The 21,388-nt window shown below is 42.9% G+C and overlaps 1 protein-coding gene across 5 annotated transcripts in view; it reads right to left on the bottom strand.

Moving 5' to 3' along the window:
* Window positions 1-21,388, bottom strand: part of LOC110488940 (follistatin-related protein 5) — a 189,988-nt gene that overhangs the window by 18,782 nt on the left and 149,818 nt on the right. For all 5 annotated transcript variants that reach the window (XM_036943078.1, XM_036943077.1, XM_036943079.1 and 2 more), the window contains 3 exons: window positions 13,683-13,709; window positions 12,100-12,218; window positions 3,783-3,932 (listed from right to left, as the gene is read on the bottom strand). In XM_036943078.1, coding sequence (XP_036798973.1) covers window positions 3,783-3,932; window positions 12,100-12,218; window positions 13,683-13,709 — 296 coding nt within the window. The remainder of the gene's footprint in view (window positions 1-3,782; window positions 3,933-12,099; window positions 12,219-13,682; window positions 13,710-21,388) is intronic.

The raw sequence follows: 21,388 nt of genomic DNA on the forward strand, positions 1-21,388 counted from the left end.
ACACAACGCTAGTTTGGTCCAAAAAGCTATAATTGTCATTCTTTCTAGGAAATTAGAGCAGACACCAAAACAATCTCAAAGGTATTTTTGTCCTTCCCGTAATGTCAAGTTTAGTCTACTATGAAATCGTAATGGCGCATTTTAACTGGCTGCTTCATGGTAAAGTGTATGGTATTACAGTGAGAGTAAACACGTCGTGACGGGATTTATCATACGAGGAGATATGAGAGAGATGTGTTGAGTCCTAGCTAATCTCTGAGGGTGTAGTCATCAGAGGGAACAGGTGTGCACACAATGTTGTTGTTCTCTTCCCCTCCTGCCTCTGAAGGAGTGTTACTGCATCCACAGTCACTTGTACCTACTCTGTGTCTGTGATAGTGGCTGTGCTATGAGTTACACAGAATAAATAAAGTAGGCTGATTTTTGTTATTGAAATAAGTACTTTATAACTTTATAAAGTTTATGTATAAAGCATACAATACAGTGGTACCAACTATGTAGGACATTTCTCACCACACTATTCAAAGACACACCTATCCAGTCAATTTAAAGCTACACATAGTAGGTTAATTTAAAGCTACACCTCGTAAGTTAATTTAAAGCCACACATAGTAAGTTAATTTAAAGCTACACCTAGCCAGTCAATTTAAAGTACAACTACATTTTCGGAGACAATATCATTTTTCTTTCCTTGGTAGAGCTGAGGGACGATCAGGTGGCTAATTAGCATTAGCTCATCTAAAGTAATGAAACCAAACCTCCACGTGACCCAATAATGAGCCTGAGACGGTCGCAACAACCTGACTACTGGGGCCCTGGGGAGTTTTTTGCAGCAGAAATTGGGCACTTTCTGGTCCCCTTGCAGAGTCCTTTTACTCTGAGACACACACACATTTTTAAGCCGGAACGTACACAACCTGCTTAAGGCACCCTCCTACTGTAAGAACATTGGATCCTTTTTGTTCATCATAACCATTCCCATGCCATGATAGGCTGAGAATTGTTTTGTTTTTTTTGGGGGTGGGGGGGGTGGGGGGGGGGGGGGTGTCATGGTCAGCAATGATGTAGAGGTAAAATAATAGGTGGGTAAACGTTAATTGACGTTTACAGTGAATAAAATAACACTCCCTATATTTTCAATGCATTTTTCCACAAAAGGTGTGTAAACACTTATGCTAGATAAAAAAGTTGTGTAAACATCCTTTATGTGCATTTACCCTCCACTACACCACTCAGGGTCAGGTTATATACACTAGTTGTAAAAGGATGTAAAATATGTACATACAGTGCCTTGCGAAAGTATTCAGCCCCCTTGAACTTTGCGACCTTTTGCCACATTTCAGGCTTCAAACATAAAGATATAAAACTGTATTTTTTTGTGAAGAATCAACAACAAGTGGGACACAATCATGAAGTGGAACAACATTTATTTGATATTTTTTAACTTTTTTAACAAAACAAAAACTGAAAAATTGGGCGTGCAAAATTATTCAGCCCCTTTACTTTCAGTGCAGCAAACTCTCTCCAGAAGTTCAGTGAGGATCTCTGAATGATCCAATGTTGACATAAATGACTAATGATGATAAATACAATCCACCTGTGTGTAATCAAGTCTCCGTATAAATGCACCTGCACTGTGATAGTCTCAGAGGTCCGTTAAAAGCGCAGAGAGCATCATGAAGAACAAGGAACACACCAGGCAGGTCCGAGATACTGTTGTGAAGAAGTTTAAAGCCGGATTTGGATACAAAAAGATTTCCCAAGCTTTAAACATCCCAAGGAGCACTGTGCAAGCGATAATATTGAAATGGAAGGAGTATCAGACCACTGCAAATCTACCAAGACCTGGCCGTCCCTCTAAACTTTCAGCTCATACAAGGAGAAGACTGATCAGAGATGCAGCCAAGAGGCCCATGATCACTCTGGATGAACTGCAGAGATCTACAGCTGAGGTGGGAGACTCTGTCCATAGGACAACAATCAGTCGTATATTGCACAAATCTGGCCTTTATGGAAGAGTGGCAAGAAGAAAGCCATTTCTTAAAGATATCCATAAAAAGTGTCGGTTAAAGTTTGCCACAAGCCACCTGGGAGACACACCAAACATGTGGAAGAAGGTGCTCTGGTCAGATGAAACCAAAATTGAACTTTTTGGCAACAATGCAAAACGTTATGTTTGTCGTAAAAGCAACACAGCTGAACACACCATCCCCACTGTCAAACATGGTGGTGGCAGCATCATGGTTTGGGCCTGCTTTTCTTCAGCAGGGACAGGGAAGATGGTTAAAATTGATGGGAAGATGGATGGAGCCAAATACAGGACCATTCTGGAAGAAAACCTGATGGAGTCTGCAAAAGACCTGAGACTGGGACGGAGATTTGTCTTCCAACAAGACAATGATCCAAAACCTAAAGCAAAATCTACAATGGAATGGTTCAAAAATAAACATATCCAGGTGTTAGAATGGCCAAGTCAAAGTCCAGACCTGAATCCAATCGAGAATCTGTGGAAAGAACTGAAAACTGCTGTTCACAAATGCTCTCCATTCAACCTCACTGAGCTCGAGCTGTTTTGCAAGGAGGAATGGTAAAAAATTCCAGTCTCTCGATGTGCAAAACTGATAGAGACATACCCCAAGCGACTTACAGCTGTAATCGCAGCAAAAGGTGGCGCTACAAAGTATTAACTTAAGGGGGCTGAATAATTTTGCACGCCCAATTTTTCAGTTTTTGATTTGTTAAAAAAGTTTGAAATATCCAATAAATGTCGTTCCACTTCATGATTGTGTCCCACTTGTTGTTGATTCTTCACAAAAAAATACAGTTTTATATCTTTATGTTTGAAGCCTGAAATGTGGCAAAAGGTCGCAAAGTTCAAGGGGGCCGAATACTTTCGCAAGGCACTGTATGTACATTTCTTTATCCTTTATTTAACTAGGCAAGTCAGTTAAGAACAAATTCTTATTTACAATGGCAGCCTACTGGGGAACAGTGGGTTAACTGCCTTGTTCAGGGGCAGAATGACAGTTTTTTACCTTGTCAGTTTAGGGATACTGGCCCAACGCCCTGACCAATAGGCTACCTGCCGCCCCATGTAACACAATCAATTGTACCGATCTGAGCACTGGCACCAGCTTTCACTGGTTTAAGATTTTTTTTTAAAGGCACACATCTTTTGGTCGGGTTACGGAAAGGACATTCAAACAATGAAACCCAAATCTTTATCACAAAAAAATAACTGAGTTCCTAAATGAAGGACAGTGCATTTGTATCAAGATGAATTCTGACTCAACTGAAGCTTTGTAAAAAAGGCTGTGTCCTTCCATTGACCAGAATAGCTAGCTTTTGGGCTACATTTTTGTCAGTTATTGTGAATAGTGTAACCCTCTCTGAAACATCAACTTCGTAATTTATTCAATGATGTTTGGAAACAATATTAAAAACAACAGAAAAACACATTTGCATTGAAAGTGTGAAACAAATATTCAAGGTCCTTTTGACTCAAGGCTTCCTCTATGAATGCTTTGAATGCCATGGAAATGGACACATTGGAGTGAGGAGAATGGGCACAGATATGAAAAAGGCACAATAACACATTTTTATAACAATACCACATTACAGCCATTGCTTTGTAGCCAATTGTCTGCCATCTAAGGGACTTCCTAATATGGATGCCATACTTTTGGTTTGGCATTGTGTTTACTCCATAACACTCCACAGCAGAACCTGTCCAAAGATGAAGGTAATGTTGATTATTACTTTTTTGGGGGGCCCAGAATTACCTGGACAGCCTTCTGAGCTGTAATGTCGACGACAAGCACCCTGGCCAAGGTTGGCTGTGTAACATAAATAAATTTGTCCTTCACGTTGACTGCCGATGACCACACACACTTCTGCTCGGCCTCCCCCGCTGACTTGGGGCAAACCTCAGCCTGAAAATAAAACAAACACACAACCACACACAGTTAATACTGTACATATATCGTGCAACATTGATAAAGATGACAAGTTATCTTTATCTTCTTTCTTCCCCCTGAAGCTAGGACAACAGAGTGCTGGATAAGAGCGTCTGCTAAGTTACTAAAATGTTAATTATTTTATCAGCCATCCCCAAGTCCAAGCCTCTCTTATCACAACAGCAATACACACACATACACACAGATTGCTGTGTTCTGGTATGTTATGCAAGAACCAACATCTCCCATCTCCCTACCGCCTGTGTGCAAGCCACCACAGTCCCTATATCCACCCCCCTCAACCTGGCTAAATTTGGCATGCTGTACACGTGTGGACTGAGCTGTGCAGGCTCTGTCCTTCTATCCTCTGCTCTGTTCCTGTGTCCCCTCCCGTGGCCTGTGAGCCCAGCTCAGCCCCAGCGTCTGTTCTCTGTTCTGGGATGTGGGAGGATTTGTTTGGGGCATCATGGCCCGGTTTGGGCCACGCAGTCGCATCCTACTGTCACAGAGGGGGGTTTCTCTGACAGGTGTCACACATCGCCACGGGCCCAATCCCCTCAGTAAACCCAAGATTTGACATCCAGCAGAGAGTGTGAATGGCGGAGTGTGTGTATGTGTGTGGCCGTTGGTTTGTGTGTGGGTACTACTGGGCAGAGAGGATGACTTTCAGAGCGAGGTGAAGATGGTGTCCTGTTGATTTGCCAATATACCATTCCAATACTACACACATCAAATCAAATTGTATTTGTCACATACACATGGTTAGCAGATTTTAATGCGGGTGTAGTCAAAACAACTACCAAATACACACAAATCAAAAGGGGTGAATGAGAATATGTACATGTAAGTATATGGATGAGCGACGGCCGAGCGACATAGGCAAGGTGCAATAGATGGTATAAAATACAGTATATACATGTGATATGAGTAATGTAAGATGTGTAAACATCATTACTTAGAGAGCATTGTATAAAGTGACTAGTGATCCATTTATTATAGTGGCCAGTGATTGGGTCTCAATGTAGGCAGCAGCATCTCTGAGTTAGTGATTACTGTTTAGCAGTCTGATGACCTTGAGATAGAAGCTGTTTTTCAGTCTCTTGACCTCATCTTCTGGATGGTAGCGGCGTGAACAGGCACTGGCTCAGGTGGTTGATGTCCTTGATGATCTTTATGGCCTTCCTGTGACATAGGGTGCTGTAGGTGTCATGGAGGGCAGGTGGTTTGTCCCCGGTGATGCATTGTGCAGACCGCACCACCTTCTGGAGAGCCTTGCGGTTGAGGCCGGTGCAGTTGCCGTACCAGGCTATGATTCTGCCCGACAAGATGCTCTCGATTGTGCATCTGTAAAAGTTTGTCAGGGTTTTGGGTGACAAGCCAAATTTCTTCAGCCTCCTGAGGTTGAAGAGGCGCTTTTGCACCTTTTTCACTAATACTGTCTGTGTGGGTGGACCATTTCAGTTTGTCTGTGATGTGTATGCCGAGGAACTTAAAACTTTCCACCTTCTCCACTGCTGTCCCTTCGATGTGGATAGGGGGAGCTCCCTTCTGCTTTTTCTTGAAGTCCACGATCATCTCCTTTGTTTTGTTGACGTTCAGTGAGAGGTTATTTTCCTGCACTCACCTCCTCCCTGTTGGCTATCTCGTTGTTGTTGGCAATCAAGCCCACTACTGTTGTGTCGTCTGCTAGCTTGATGATTGAGTTGGAGGCGTGCATGGCCACGCAGTCGTTGGTGAACAGGGAGTACAGGAGGGGGCTGAGCATGCACCCTTGTGGGGCCCCAATGTTGAGGGTCAGCGAAGTGGAGGTGTTGTTTCCTACTTTCCCCACCTGGGGGCGGCCCATCAGAAAGTCCAGGACCCAATTACACAGGGCGGGGTTGAGACCCAGGGCCTCCAGCTTGATGATGAGCTTGGAGGGTACTATGGTGTTCAATGCTGAGCTGTAGTCAATGAACAGCATTCTTACATAGGTAGTCCTTACATAGGTATTGTCCAGATGGGATAGGGCAGTGTGTAGTGTGATGATGATTGCGTCGTCGGTGGACCTGTTGGGACGGTATGCAAACTGAAGCGGGTCTAGGGTAGCCGTTGAGGTGGAGGGGATATGATCCTTGACTACAGTGCCTTGCAAAACTATTCATCCCCTTATCGTTTTTCCTATTTTGTTGCATTACAAACTGTAATTTAAATGAATTTATATTTGGATTTCATGTAATGGACATACACAAAATAGTCCAAATTGGTGAAGTGAAATGAAAAAAATAACTTGTTTATAAAAATTACAATTAAAAAAAACTGAAACGTTTTTCGTGCAAATGTTTTCTTCCCATTTGCTATGAAGCCCCTAAATAAGATCTGGTGCAACCAAATACCTTCAGAAGTCACATAATTAGTTAACTAAAGTGTGCAATCTAAGTGTCACATGATCTGTCACATGATCTCAGTATATATACACCTGTTCTGAAAGGCCCCAGAGTCTGCAACACCACTAAGCAAGGGGCACCACCAAGCAAGTGGAAGCATGAAGACCAAGGAGGTCTCCAAACAGGTCAGAGACAGAGCTTTGGAGAAGAACAGTTCAGGGTTGGGTTATAAAAAAATATCTGAAACTTTGAACATCCCACAGAGCACCATTAAATCCATTATTAAAAAATGGAAAGAATATGGCACTACAACAAACCTGCCAAGAGAGGGCCGCCCACCAAAACATACAGATCAGGCAAGGGAGGGCATTAATCAGAGAGGTAACAAAGAGACCAAAGACAACCCAGAAGGAGCTGCAAAGTAACTGTGCATAGGACCACTTTAAGCCATACACTCCACAGAGCTGGGCTTTACGGAAGAGTGTCCAGAATAAAAGCCATTGCTTAAAGAAAAAAATAAGCAAACACGTTTGGTGTTTGCCAAAAGGCATGTGGGAGACCTCCCAAACATACAGAAGAAGGTACTCTGGTCAGCTTATTGGCCATCAAGGAAAACACTATGTCTGGTGAAAACTCAACACCTCTCATCACCCCGAGAACAACATCCCCACAGTGAACCATGATGGTGGCAGCATCATGCTTTGGGGATTTTTTCATCAGCAGGGACTGGGAAACTGGTCAGAATTGAAGAAATTATGTATGGCGCTAAATACAGGAACATTCTTGATGGAAACCTGTTTCAGTCTTCCAGAGATTTGAAACTGGGACGCAGGTTCACCTTCCTGCAGGACAATGACCCTAAGCATACTGCTAAAGCAACACTCAAGTGGATTAAGGGGAAACATTTACATGTCTTGGAATGGCCTAGTCAAAGCCCAGACCTCAATCCAATTGAGAATCTCTGGTATGACTTAAAGATTACTGTACACCAGCAGGACACATCCAACTTGAAGAAGCTGGAGCAGTTTTGCCTTGAAGAATGGGCAACAATCCCAGTGGCTAGATGTGTCATGTTTATAGAGACATAAACCCAAGAGACTTGCAGCTGTAATTACTGCAAAAGGTGGCTGTACAAAGTATTGACTTTGGGAGGATGAATAGTTACTGTATGCACGCTCAAGTTTTCGGTTTTGTTGTCTTATTTCTTGTTTGTTTCACAATAAAAAATATTTTGCATCTTCAAAGTGGTAGGCATGTTGTGTAAATCAAATGTATTTTAATTCCAGGTTGTAAGGCAACAAAATAGGAAAAATGCCAAGGGGGGTGAATACTTTCGCAAGTCACTGTAGTCTCTCAAAGCACTTCATGATGACAGAAGTGAGTGCTACGGGGTGGTAGTCATTTAGTTCAGCCTTCTTGGGTACAGGAACAATGGTAGAAATCTTGAAGCATGTGGGGACAACAGACTGGGATATGGAGTGATTGAATATGTCCGTAAACACACCAGCCAGCTGGTCTGCGCATGCTTTGAGGATGCAGCTAGGGATGCCGTCTGGACCAGTAGCCTTGCGAGGGTTAACACGTTTAAATGTTTTACTCACGTCAGCCACGGAGACCTAATATCTACATACAGTAGGTCTTAGCTCGAGTGCTTATGTTCACGTGGGTGCTCATGTTTATGTAATCAGATGGCAAATCAAACTTTATTTGTCACATGTGCCGAATACAACAATTGTAGACCTTACCATGAAATGCTTACTTACAAGCCCTTAACCAAAAGTGCAGTTCAAGAAGAGTTAAGAAAATATTTACCAAATAAACTGAAGTAAAAAATTATAAAAAGTAACACAATAAAATAACAATAATGAGGCTATATACAGGGGGTACCAAGTCAACATAACATGTACATGTAGGTAGGGGTGAAGTGACTATGCATAGCCAAACAGCGAGTAGCAGCAGTGTACAAAACAAATGGGGGGGGGGGGGGGGGGGTCAATGTAAATAGTCCAATGGCCTCTTCATTAATTGTTCAGCAGTCTTATGGCTTGGGGGTAGAAGCTGTTAAGGAGCCTTTTGGTCCTAGACTTGGTGCTCTGGTATCGCTTGCCATGCGGTAGCAGAGAGAACAGTCTGACTTTGGTGACCGGAGTCTCTGACAATTTTGGGGGCTTTCCTCTGACTCCGCATATTATATAGGTCCTGGATGGCAGGAAGCTTGGCCCCAGTGATGTACTGGGCTGTACGCACTACCCTCTGTAGCGGTCAGATGCCGAGCAGTTGCCATACCAGGCGGTGATGCAACTGGTCAGGATGCTAACGATGGTGCAGCTGTAGAACTTTTTGAGGATCTAGGGACCCATGCCAAATCTCTTCAGTCTCCTGAGGGGGAAAAGGTGTTGTTGTGCCCTCTTCACGACTGTCTTGGTGTGTTGGGACCATGATAGTTTGTTGGTGATGTGGAAGCCAAGGAACTTGAAACTCTCGACCCGCTCCACTACAGCCCTTGTAGTCCACTATCAGCTCCTTTGTCTTGCTCACATTTAGGGAGAGACTGTTGTCCTGGCACCACACTGCCAGGTCTATGACCTCCTTCCTAAAGGCTGTCTCATTGTTGTCGGTGATCAGGCCTACCACTGTTGTGTCGTCAGCAAACTTTTTAAAATAAAAAAACAAGACGAAAATGTAACCTTTATTCAGTTAAGAACTGACTTGCCTAGTTAAATGATGAGGTTTGTGGGCACTATGGTGTTGAATACTGAGCTGTAGTCAATGAACAGCATTCTCACATAGGTGTTCCTTTGTCCAGGTGGGAAAGGGCAGTGGGGAGTGCGATTGAGATTGCGTTGTCTGTGGATCTGTTGGGGCGGTATGCGAATTGGAGCGGGTCTGGGGTATCTGCTGTTGATATGAGCCATGACCAGCCTTTCAAAGACCTCATTGCTACCGACGTGAGTGCTACGTTAAACATTTAAGCAGGTTACCTCGACTCCCTTGGGCACAGGGACTATGGTGGTCTGCCTGAAACATGTAGGTATTACAGACTTGGTCAGGGAGAGGTTGAAAATGTCCGTGAAGACATTTGCCAGTTTGTCCGTGCATGCTTTGAGTAGAAGTCCTGGTAATCCGTCTGGCCCCGCTGCTTTGTGAATGTTGACCTGTTTAAAGGTCTTGCTCACATCGGCTACGGAGAGTGTTATCACACAGTCGTCCAGTCCTAACTGTTAGACCATTTACTTTCAATCACAGACTTGGCAGTCAACAAGATAAATGAAGATACATTTTCATGGACATGTTTGTGATCAAAACTATTAAAACCTCTGGGATTTAATCAGATTTCTAATTTCTGCCTCTATCAAATCAGAATCCATCTGGAGACTGAATACCTTAGAGACTACCTCAGAGACTCTACCTCAGAGACTCTACCTCTACCCTCCTGTAGACAACACTGCAGTATGTCGCAACTGAGCATGTGTGAAACCCTAGGCAGCTAAGCAGAAAAAAAACATGTCAGTTTCAACCAACATTGTCCTTGGATCAAATGAAAAGATTTAGAAGTATAGAAAACATAATGTGAAGCTTGTTGGGCGAGCAAGCTGCCTGGGGACAATTTGTGCTCTGTAGATCATATTTGATTTTGTAGTACAAGTAAGACTAATCCTTAGCCTTGGACACAACAAATACAAACCTTCAACCTAAAAAAACATGTTCTGTAGCCTCCCTTGCTTCCTGCCTCAGGAAATATATCCGCCTCCCTACTCACTGTACTAGGAACTCCTCACAGCATTGCATCCCCTCTTCATCTGCCACGTGTATCACAGTAAGACGGCCATATACTACTTAAGAATAATTAATTGTTGGGTCTTTACCATGAACAATCAATCAATGCTCATCTACACTAGGGATCCAGAATTAACTTAAGCCTCTGAGCTAATGTACTCGCACAACATTCCCTGTAGACAGTGCATGTGCTGCTGCCATAGAGTTCACTGTGATTGATATTCTAATACAGACACCGTCTCTCAGAGGAGCCCGGGCCTGATCGTTGTACATTCATAGCGCACCTTCGCACATAACAGCTGTCCAATCGATGAAAGGGGAAAAGGAGGAAAGCACCCATTTCAGTACATGTGTAAATGTAAGAGGCATCTATCAGCGACCTGCTTTGAATAATACACTGGTTCAAAAGTGAAGGCGCAGCAGAGAACGAGAACCATTTCAACGTCAAATGGCAATTCAACGAGAGAGAGAAAGAAAGAGAGAGAGAGAGACTTTTGGGAGCGCAAAAGTGCATGATCTTTCAGTTAATCTAATACATGAGAAGCAGAGAGACAATTAACTCCATATTTGTACACACACCCCTGCAGCCCACTGGCGTACCTCACACTCCCTAATCCCATTGGCCTACCATGCACCCCTGCAGCCCACTGGCGTACATCACACTCCCTAATCCCATTGGCCTACCATGCACCCCTGCAGCCCACTGGCCTACTAGCTATAAAACTCCACATTCTTCTCTCTGCCCCATGGCAACACGTGTAGAATTGAAGGATATTAGCTTTAATCATGAACATTGTTTTCTTTGCCCCATGGCAAGATGTGTAGAAGCTGCAGTACACTACTACCTATTTATTATGGGTTGCAACTACTTCCACAAAATATAATATTATATGTCAAGCATTGCAAGATCAAATGTCAAATACACAAATAATTATCAGAGTTGATCGTTACCAAAGACTCTGCAGTATTTACTGCAAAATGTATTTACATTTTAGAGGTGATAAGTTGGACAAATGGGGTGAAAAAGCTGTTCCCCACATGACATATCTCCCAATTTCACTATCACGCAGTAGCTTTCGCTTCCCCACCCACCATTTTTATAAATACCCAGCGGAGCTCCATTGCCTTCTTCAATCATGCAGAGACGGGCAGCATGAAGGTCTCGTCATTGATTTTTATTTATTTTTTATTATAATAATTTTTAAATTTTACCCCTTTTTCTCCCCAATTTCATGGTATCCAATTGTTTTAGTAGCTACGATCTTGTCTCATCACTACAACTCCGGGAGAGACGAAGGTTGAAAGTCATGTGTCCTCCGATACACAACCCAACCAAGCCGCACTGCTTCTTAACACAGCGCCATCCAACCCAGAAGCCAGCCGCACCAATTTGTCGGAGGAAACACTGTGCACCTGGCAACCTTGGTTAGCGCGCACTGCGCACGGCCCTGTCTCTGGTGCGTGATGAGACAAGGATTTCCCTACCGGCCAAATCCTCCCTAACCCGGACGACGCTAGGCCAATTGTGCGTCGCCCCACGGACCTCCCGGTCGCAGACGGTTACGACAGGGCCTGGGCGCAAACCCAGAGTCTCTGGTGGCGCAGCTGGCGCTGCAGAACAGCGCCCTTACTCACTGCGCCACCCGGGAGGCCTTGATTTTACTGGAATTTTATTGTGCTTTACAATGGTATTCCTATTACAGTTGACCTGGAAGTATTCCGTTTTTGGGGCGCTAAAATAAGGTCAAATTTACGGAACAGTGCGATGTACGAAAGTGCGTTAGCTATCGTTATACAAACACTGTTTGTACAAACACAGCTAACAGCTAGCAAGAAGAAAATGTGTTTCTGTTAGAAGGCCTGAAGGAATCATACTGTGGGTGGTTGGTCCTCAAGCTAATCATGCTAATTAGCTAACAGCTAATCTACTAGCAGTAGCACAACACCTAGCACAATGTTACATGAAATGGAAGTGTTTCTGTTTGTGGTAGGCATCTTACCTGAAGTCCCAGTAGCTTCTCACTGGGCTTTATGTGTCTCTGGATCTCACATGCCACTGGCTGGATGACTTTGACACCATCCTCGTAAAACACATAGAACATATTGGCAATTCCAAGACCTGGGTGAGAAATACAACCTTATTACAAGTCAGACACAGGGTTTATTACAAGGTGAACAACAAACTACTATGGCAACTGGCATGTAGCATGACATACAGCACAGTTAAAACCAATGGTGGAAAAAGTACTCAGTTGTCATACTTGAGTAAAAGTAAAGATGACTCAAGTAAAAGTGAAAGTCATCCAGTAAAATACTACACTGAACAAAAATATAAAGGGTTGGTCCCATGTTTCATGAGCTGAAATAATAAATCCCTTTTTTTATTTATTTTTTATTTATTTCACCTTTATTTAACCAGGTAGGCTAGCTGAGAACAAGTTCTCATTTGCAACTGCGACCTGGCCAAGATAAAGCAAAGCAGTGTGACACAGACAACAACACAGAGTTACACATGGAGTAAACAATAAACAAGCCAATAACACAATAAACAAGTCAATGACACAGTAGAAAAAAGAAAGTCTATATATACATTTTCCTTATACACAAAATATGATTTTCTCAAATTGTGTGCACAAATTTGTTTACATTCCTATTAGTGAGCATTTCTCCTTTGCCAAGATAATCCAGCCACCTGACAGGTGTGGCATATTGAGAAGCTAATTCAACAGCATGATCATTACACAGGTGCACCTTGTGCTTGGGACAATAAAAGGCCACTCTAAAATGTGCAGTTGTGTCATAGAACACAATGCCACAGATGTCTCAAGTTTTGAGGAATGTCCACCACAGCTGTTGCCAGAGAATGTAATGTTAATTTCTCTACCATATACCGCCTCCAACATCGCTTTAGAGAATTTGGCAGTACGTCTAACCAGCCTCACAACCACAGACCGTGTGAAATCACTCCAACCCAGAACATCCACATCTGCCTTCTTCATCTGCAGGATCGCCTGAGACCACCCACCCTGATGAAATCTGAGGCGTATTTCTGTCTGCAATAAAGCCCTTTTGTGGGGAAAAACTCTGATTGGCTGTGCTTTTGACACCCAAAAGTAGTTTTGGGTGTCAGGGAAAGTGTATGGAGTAAAAAGTAAATTATTTTCTTTAGGAATGTAGTGAAGTAAAAGTAAAAATAGTCAAAAATATAAATAGTAAAGTAAAGTACAGATACCCATAAAAACTACTTGAATTACAGTGGAGTGTACCTAGTTGAAGTGTACCTATGATGAAAATTACAGGCCTCTCTCATCTTTTTAAGTGGGAGAACTTGCACAATTGGTGGCTGACTAAATACTTTTTTGCCCCACTGTATATGTTTATACATTGCTAATCCTAATATTTATACATTTCTTAATTCCATTATTTTACCTATAGATCTGTGTGTATTGTGTATTGTTAGATATTACTGCACTGCTGGAGCTAGGAAAACAAGCATTTCACTACACCTGCAACAACATCTGCTAAATATGTGTATGTGACCAATACAATTTTTTTTTTTTTTATAGTTTAAATACAAACATACCTTCCTCTCTCCACAGAATGTTTGCCACTGAAGGGAAGACAAGAAAAGAAAAACCAAGAATGAGCATTAGTGGGAAATCGATGATTGTCCCTTTTTGAGCATTCACACACCAACTAAGATAAAACAAAATGAATGTTTTATGAAAAGTGTCTCTTTGACACTTAGTTCAACAGACAACCAATAGAAACCCCCAGTTTGAGAACAATTTGATACCAAAAACTTGAGGGCGAAACAAAGTCCAGGTGGTATATTGTAAATACACATACACAGAAAAACATTTTACAACATTTGTTCTTGTTTTGTTGTCAGCCCCACTAAAAAGCCATCCTTAGAAATCTGTACTATGTACTGCAAAAGCATGTACCACGTGCTATAAAATTGACATGATATTGAATTAAATAAATGTACACCTCAGGTAAATTATCCATCAATAAATATGTGTTTTACGTATTAGGGTATTAGCCATCATATCATCAAATCTACATATATCTCAAGCGTGGATGAGTTCTAGAGGTCATTAAAGAGGATTATTTTGTGAGACTATTTTTGGCTGACTAAAACTGCCGTAATTTCTCATTAAATTCACTTGGAGACAACTAATGACATGGAATTGGAAACTACAGCTGCATAATAACCAAGCGGCTTTTATGCATGAACTGGAATACAACCCCACAAAGCCCTCAAAGCCTTTTGAGATGAGAGTGAGGTGCCTCTTAAAAGGATGTGCTCATTTTGCGACAAGTACAGATGAACAACCAGAGCCGGTGCACTGCGTGAGCTCGGCCTATCACAGAAAATGTGAAGATTTTGCCATTCAGGAGCAGATGCAAATAACAGACCCATTTCTTTGTCTTGACTATCCTCATTTTCCCACTGTATGAGCGCGATGACCTTCTACTATTGTTCATCCATCCCACAACCCCCTCTGTTTCCATTCCATCTTCCATTTTCCTGACCGTCTGCAAACCAATCTCGGGCCCCAATTCAGTTCTGATTTTAATCTCCCCCTATTCTGATGCTGCTCATTCTCTCACCCTCTGTTCTGCTGTGTGGAGAGCGATGGGGAGAATAGAGAAAGAGAGAAAAGTAAAAAAGAAAAGAAGATTTGGCAGTGGCATGACAGACCTGTTAGTCAAGCCTAATCGTTCAAAAGTGCTTCGTCAAGTCCCACTCTGTTGCACTCATGCATACATTTTGTTCTCATTAAAAAGTTACACAAGAGAACTGATGTAGAGGAATGATTAACATGGGAAGAAAAAGGGAGTGTTAGGGAGACGCTGCACTGTTCCAGTTACTGGTGATGTTCCAAAAATCGTCAGATTGGTACTGCTGGGGGAAATGGAGGAAGGAGTATGGTAGTGAGATGAGATCTTGGTGCCCAAGTCTTTTCCAATAAAGCAATGATTAGATGCTATTCATCACAAGGAAGAAAGATTGTGCTCGTTCTAAAACATATGAGAGGCCCCTACATCACACTCGTCATCCATATTAAAAAACAGCTATGTGCCACTTTCTGCGGTGGCGGAGTTCACTACACTGGTCCTGAATAACTGTTCCCAAATGAAGAGCGCCAGAATTGTGCAGTTGTCAGGTGGACTCTACACTCCCCACACAACACCACCTTCCCGTCAGCAAGGTTACAACACAAACTCGATTTGTTTACAAGGGCACACGGATGCGACATTTGGGCACAGTGCCTGTGGATAGGAACATCCTGGCATCACAGCCAGCAGACTTCCTGACTGCATTAACAGGTGAAGCCAGGCAGCCCCAGTTTATCTAATTAGGCTGGCAGATGCAAATGGGAAAAGGCATCGTGACACAGTCGCCCTGGGTGTCTTCCTCTCTGTTCTTCTCCCACTGTGATTCATTGGATTTATCAGCCTGTGTTTGGGATTGAGTCGCCTGGCAACATTGGCACGTGGTGTCTGCTTTGTGTGTCAGTTGTTATGCAAATTGATCTGGCAGCGTTGTATAATCGAGACTGAGGATATGTTTTAATTATAGCTGGCTATAAATACCTTTGTCCAAATACTGCCTGGATTTATTGACATGATGATGACACTGTTGTGGTGAGCTGAATGTTCCATGTTCAGCTCTGTAGCTCAGCTCAGTATTTCATATGGATCCATTACTACACATTAACAATTCTGTTTCATGGTCTGACTGTTATGGATCGATAGAAAATTATGGAAAGATTGAAAATAAGTTTCTAAAATACCATACAAAGAATTGAGAGAATGTGATTACCTACACACTACACTAAATATGGACATGTAATGTTTTTTAAAGGGAAAGATGAAAAGTCTGTTCAGACACGAAAGTTTTGCCCACTAACAACTATGCTGTATCACCACCAACTTAAGTGTACATCAACCTAAATGTTTCCTGTTCCAATTCCATGAATCGCTGTAAATGGATTAATGTTCAACTAGGGTTTATTTTTTATTTTTTTGCTGCAGTTACTTTTAGCAGCTTAATCCTGAAGATTTAATTAAGGACGCTTCGTTACTGGAGGGATAACTTTAGCTGGATTGAGAAACACTCTGGTCGTACTATACGGAGTAATGCTGAAATGGAATTCTTCGAAGGCGCAAGACAGTTCTATCATTGGAGGATGAAGTCTCTGGAGAGAACTGACTACAGTGGGGGAAAGTTTTTTTTTTTTAAGAAGAAAATTTCCAACCGTTTAATCCTGGGTTGGAAATATCCTTGAATATTTCAAAAGCGCAAGTAATTGCTCAGCGAGAAGTTGAAACGCCCATTGAAAATCTGGTCCCGCATGGAGCAACCATGTGATTTTACATCGTCAGGAGAAAAAGCAGGATAAATGTGTTGGATGGTTTCAAATAAGTGCTTTCCAGACAGCAATATGTTAAGTCTCCCAGTGATGGAAACTTTACTTTTTGAATTATAGCCTCACTGTACCTTTTGAATCATATATACACTGAGTATACAAAACATTAGGAACACCATCTTAACACTGAGTTTCACCACCTTTTGCCCTCAGAACAGCCTCAATTCGTCAGGGCATGCTCTACGAGGTGTCGAAAACATTCCACAGTGATGCCGGACCATGTTGACTCCAATGCTTCCCACAGTTGTGTGAAGTTGGCTGGATGACGTTTAGGTAGAGGACCATTCTTGATACACACGGGAAACTGAGAGTGAAAAACACAGTAGCGTTGCAGTTCTTGACACACTCAAACCTCAAACCGGTGCGCCTGGTACCTACTACCATATCGAATCAAAATCAAATCAAACTATTGGCCCCTACCATACCCTGTTCAAAGGCACTTCAATATGCAGTCGCAAAAACCATCAAGCCCTATGATGAAACTGTCTCTCATGAGGACTGCCATGGGATAGTGATGGAGTGCTGCATTAGATGACCTGGCCTCCACAATCATCCGACCTCAACCAAATGGAGATGGTTTGGGATGTGTTGGACCGCAGAGAGAAGGAAAAGCAGCCAACAAGTGCTCAACATATGTGGAAACTCCTTCAAGACTGTTGGAAAAGCATTCCTCATGAAGCTGGTTGAGAGAATGAAAAGAGTGTGCAAAGCTGTCATCAAGGCAAAGGGTGGCTACTTTGAAGAATCTAAAATATAATATATATTTTTATTCGTTTAACACTTTTTGGTTACTACATGATTCCATATGTGTTATTTCATAGTTTTGATGTCTTCACTATTATTTTACAATGTAGAAAATAGTAAAAAATTAAGAAAAACCCTTGAATGAGTAGGTGTCCAAACTTTTGACTGGTACTGTATAACTATTTTTAGTTAAATTAAATGTGGCTTGTGGGTCGCCAGTTGGGGAACCATACCTCTATACCCTACCCTACATGTTCTTAATGTTTTGTACACTCAGTGTATTTACGTCTGGGAGAAAAGTGACAGCCTTCACTGAGTTGTCATAATGCCACACACTGGCCTTACAATACAGTCATTAGCAATGTCCGTTGAGGCTGATTTAACTTTATGATTCATTGAAATTGGCAAGTTAGTGCTGGGCCGTAAAATAAAACTGTGGTTCTCCCATTCAAAATACCCTATAAAGCCAAAATCACCCCAGAAAATAAACGTGAGAGTAGAGCGCATCTATTTATTTACACTGCGTAGCGTAGTCTACTTAGCACAGGGAAGATCATAACAATTCCTCTAATTCCTTTTCTACAAATGACCCAAGCAATTTATCTTCTTATTTTACCAGCATTTCTCTGCGTAGACACGAGAAAAATAGACTTGCTTTCTAATTTGATGCGCCATGACGCCATAGACACCGTTGACTCTGGAGCCCATCTGTTTTCTTTCGTTCACATCTCTGCATTCTAATTCCAGTGTGTACACGCTCGTTCACATCTGTGCATTCTAATTCCAGTGTGTACACGCTCGTTCACATCTCTGCATTCTAATTCCAGTGTGTACACGCTCGTTCACATCTCTGCATTCTAATTCCAGTGTGTACACGCTCGTTCACATCTCTGCATTCTAATTCCAGTGTGTACACGCTCGTTCACATCTCTGCATTCTAATTCCAGTGTGTACACGCTCGTTCACATCTGTGCATTCTAATTCCAGTGTGTACACGCTCGTTCACATCTGTGCATTCTAATTCCAGTGAGTACACGCTCGTTCAAGAGCGTAAAAAAAAAAGCTTTCCGTTTGATTTGGTCTTAAGGCTGATTCAACTAAGGGCTCGATAATGTGTTGAATTAGGTGTGTTAGTGCTGGGCTATAACAAAAGTCTGCACTCACTATGGGTTTCCTGGACCCAAATACTGTTGTAAACACTTCACAATAATGCACCATACATGCATGCCACAAGCTCAAGGATGCCATACAAAGAAAGGCCTTACAAATGCTTCACAATGGAGCATCTGCAGATAGACCCACAGCCAGAGAGACAGACCCACAGCCAGCCAGACAGACAGTCCCACAGCCAGCCAGTCAGACTCACATCCAGACAGACAGACCCACAGCCAGACAGAGTTGCTTTAGACAAGTGTTCTCAAAAGTGGCGTAACATATTCAGTGACAGACAGTCATCCCAAAGCTGGAGCCTTCATAGACACAGCCTCTCCAGGACTGTGGCATCACCTGTTACAGTGTGTGACTGTGCACCATTTGACCGCCAAGCGCCGCACATCATGAAATTGCCTCATTTTTGACAAGCCTTGGTGACAAAAAAGCTGCCTTCCTCAGAAACGGCCGAATGAATAAAAGATAAATGGCTGCTAGCCCTAGCCCAGGGGATATGAAGGTCAGTGTCATCAAAGGCCCTGGACACAGACAGACAGACAGACAGACAGACAGACAGACAGACAGACAGACAGACAGACAGACAGACAGACAGACAGACAGACAGACAGACCCACAACCAGACAGACAGTCCCACAGCCAGCCAGACAGACCCACAGCCAGACCCACAACCAGACAGACAGACCCACAGACAGACAGACAGACAGACCCACAGACAGACCCACAACCAGACAGATAGACCCACACAGACCCACAGACAGACCCACAGACAGACAGACCGACAGACAGACAGACAGACAGGCCATGGCACTGCTGTTGCTGGCACCACAGGTTAGGTTTCTGCATAGCTTGGGACTGTGAACCATGGCAACACAGTGTGAAAGCTTGATGTGATCAACTGTGTTAGGCATCGATTGACACCCACCTGCACACACACTCGTTGACCCACACACGCACACATTGACACACGCATTAATACACTCAAGTTGACACACACTCTAACATACACACAGTACTCACATGCATAGGCCGTAGGCCCATGTCCCTCTCTCTGTGCCTTGGCGGGTGTTAACCTACACCAACACCAACAAACACCCCTGCCTCACGGACGTCCGACGCTCCAGAAATAATTGGCGACCATTTTGAAGTGAAGGGCAGATATTCATGCCGGTTTAACAGCGATTCCTGTCAGATTAATTGCGCTCCACCACGGGTGACAGTTGACTAAAGACCACTCTGAATATAGTCTGCTCATTTATTCGAAGGCGATGAAGCGCACCAACGACGTCAAGAAAACAATTAACTTTAACGTGGTGGCGAGAAACAGGTTTTTGACTTTGAACGAGCTCTGGGTGAATCTGCTGAGTGGTGTTCACTTTTCGCTCAGACTATCATGTCTCTCACCTCATCTGCTGCTTACTATTACGGTGACCACTTCAGCAATCTATCAACACTATGTTGAATAAGGCTGTCAAGATATCACATTTATTTCTATAAACTAGATATCTGATGTATGAACCATTTATGTAGCCGAATGAGCCATTTGCAAGTGATAACTCACAAATTGGAAATAGTGGACAGGAGAAAATAAAATCTAAGATGTGGAATGACACCACATCTACCTAAAAATGGAATGGGATGATATGAAGGAGACCAAGCTCTAACAAATGCTGGTAGACTGCATTGGGGATGAGGTTGAATCGTTGTTTCGTTGTTTCGTTCCCAGATGGGAGGTCATTGAGGGGCCGACATCTACTGAGGCACAGCAGACAGTTATCCAATCGGAGAGAGGGATTGTGGGAGGAGAGGGAGGCAGGAAAGAGAGAATGGGCAGATATCTAGGAATAGGTTTTCTAAGGTTAAAGTCTGCCAGCCTAGGGACACTAGTTACCCTGGTTATATGGAGGGCATTTCACACAGACCATATCACACGTGTCAGCTGATCACAAGTCTCTTTCACAAGTGAATGTTAAAATATGGGTATGAGAAAGTAGGCTACAGTATGTCAGTAAATAACTCAAAGGTGTCATTAACATAGTTGTGTTCAATTTCCAACTGTAAGGCTACTGTATAGCCCACTGTCCAGTGATATTATTAATTGAATTCAGGTTAACAAAACATAGAATACTAGTTAACTTTACCAGGCTATTTCAGATTTTTTTCTCTCTCTCTCTCTCTCTCTCTCTCTCTCTCTCTCTCTCTCTCTCTCTCTCGCTCTCTCTCGCTCTCTCTCTCTCTCTCTCTCTCTCTCTCTCTCTCTCTCTCTCTCTCTCTCTCTCTCTCTCTCTCTCTCTCTCTCTCTCATGCTGATAAGAGAGAGTGGAGGGATGCATCCACAGCCGAGCTTCAGCTTACACACTAACTCAGAGCGCTAGCATAGCCTCGGGGCTAGAGATGCAACCCAAGGAAGCCAAGCAGGCACTCCACTGGGGTAATAAGGAGAGACCAGACTAGGTGAAACATGCATTCGGGAGTGCTCCTGGGTAGTTGAACTGTGCGCCCTATCCATTTAATTATTTGTTTTTCCTTCTAATATAATGGTGGACTATTTCAAAATGCTCCGTGCTATCTCTTTGTTGTTGACTATGGGTTGTGGATGTAAAATGGTCACCAACATGCCAACCCCCTCAGCAATTTCATCATACACAGTGGCTTCAAAGTTTCAAATGAGGCAACTGATTGACTTCTGACCCCAGAGAGTAAGTATATTCTCTGAGTTGGGGATGATCCAAAATGGTTGCCAGTGTGTGTTTCAACCCCCTAGCAGTTTCATCACACTCGGTGGCTTCAAAACTTCAAAGGAGGCAACTGACTGACTTCTGACCCCAGAGAGTTTGATCCTGTGATGTGTGATGGCACGTTTGGAGTGTATCACTGCCACTGAGACAGCAGCTAAACCTATTGTATCATCGAAGGGGACATGTGAGTGACTTGAAAG

Source organism: Oncorhynchus mykiss, chromosome 14, assembly GCF_013265735.2.
Source record: "Oncorhynchus mykiss isolate Arlee chromosome 14, USDA_OmykA_1.1, whole genome shotgun sequence".
In the NCBI taxonomy this organism is placed as follows: Eukaryota; Metazoa; Chordata; class Actinopteri; order Salmoniformes; family Salmonidae; genus Oncorhynchus; species Oncorhynchus mykiss.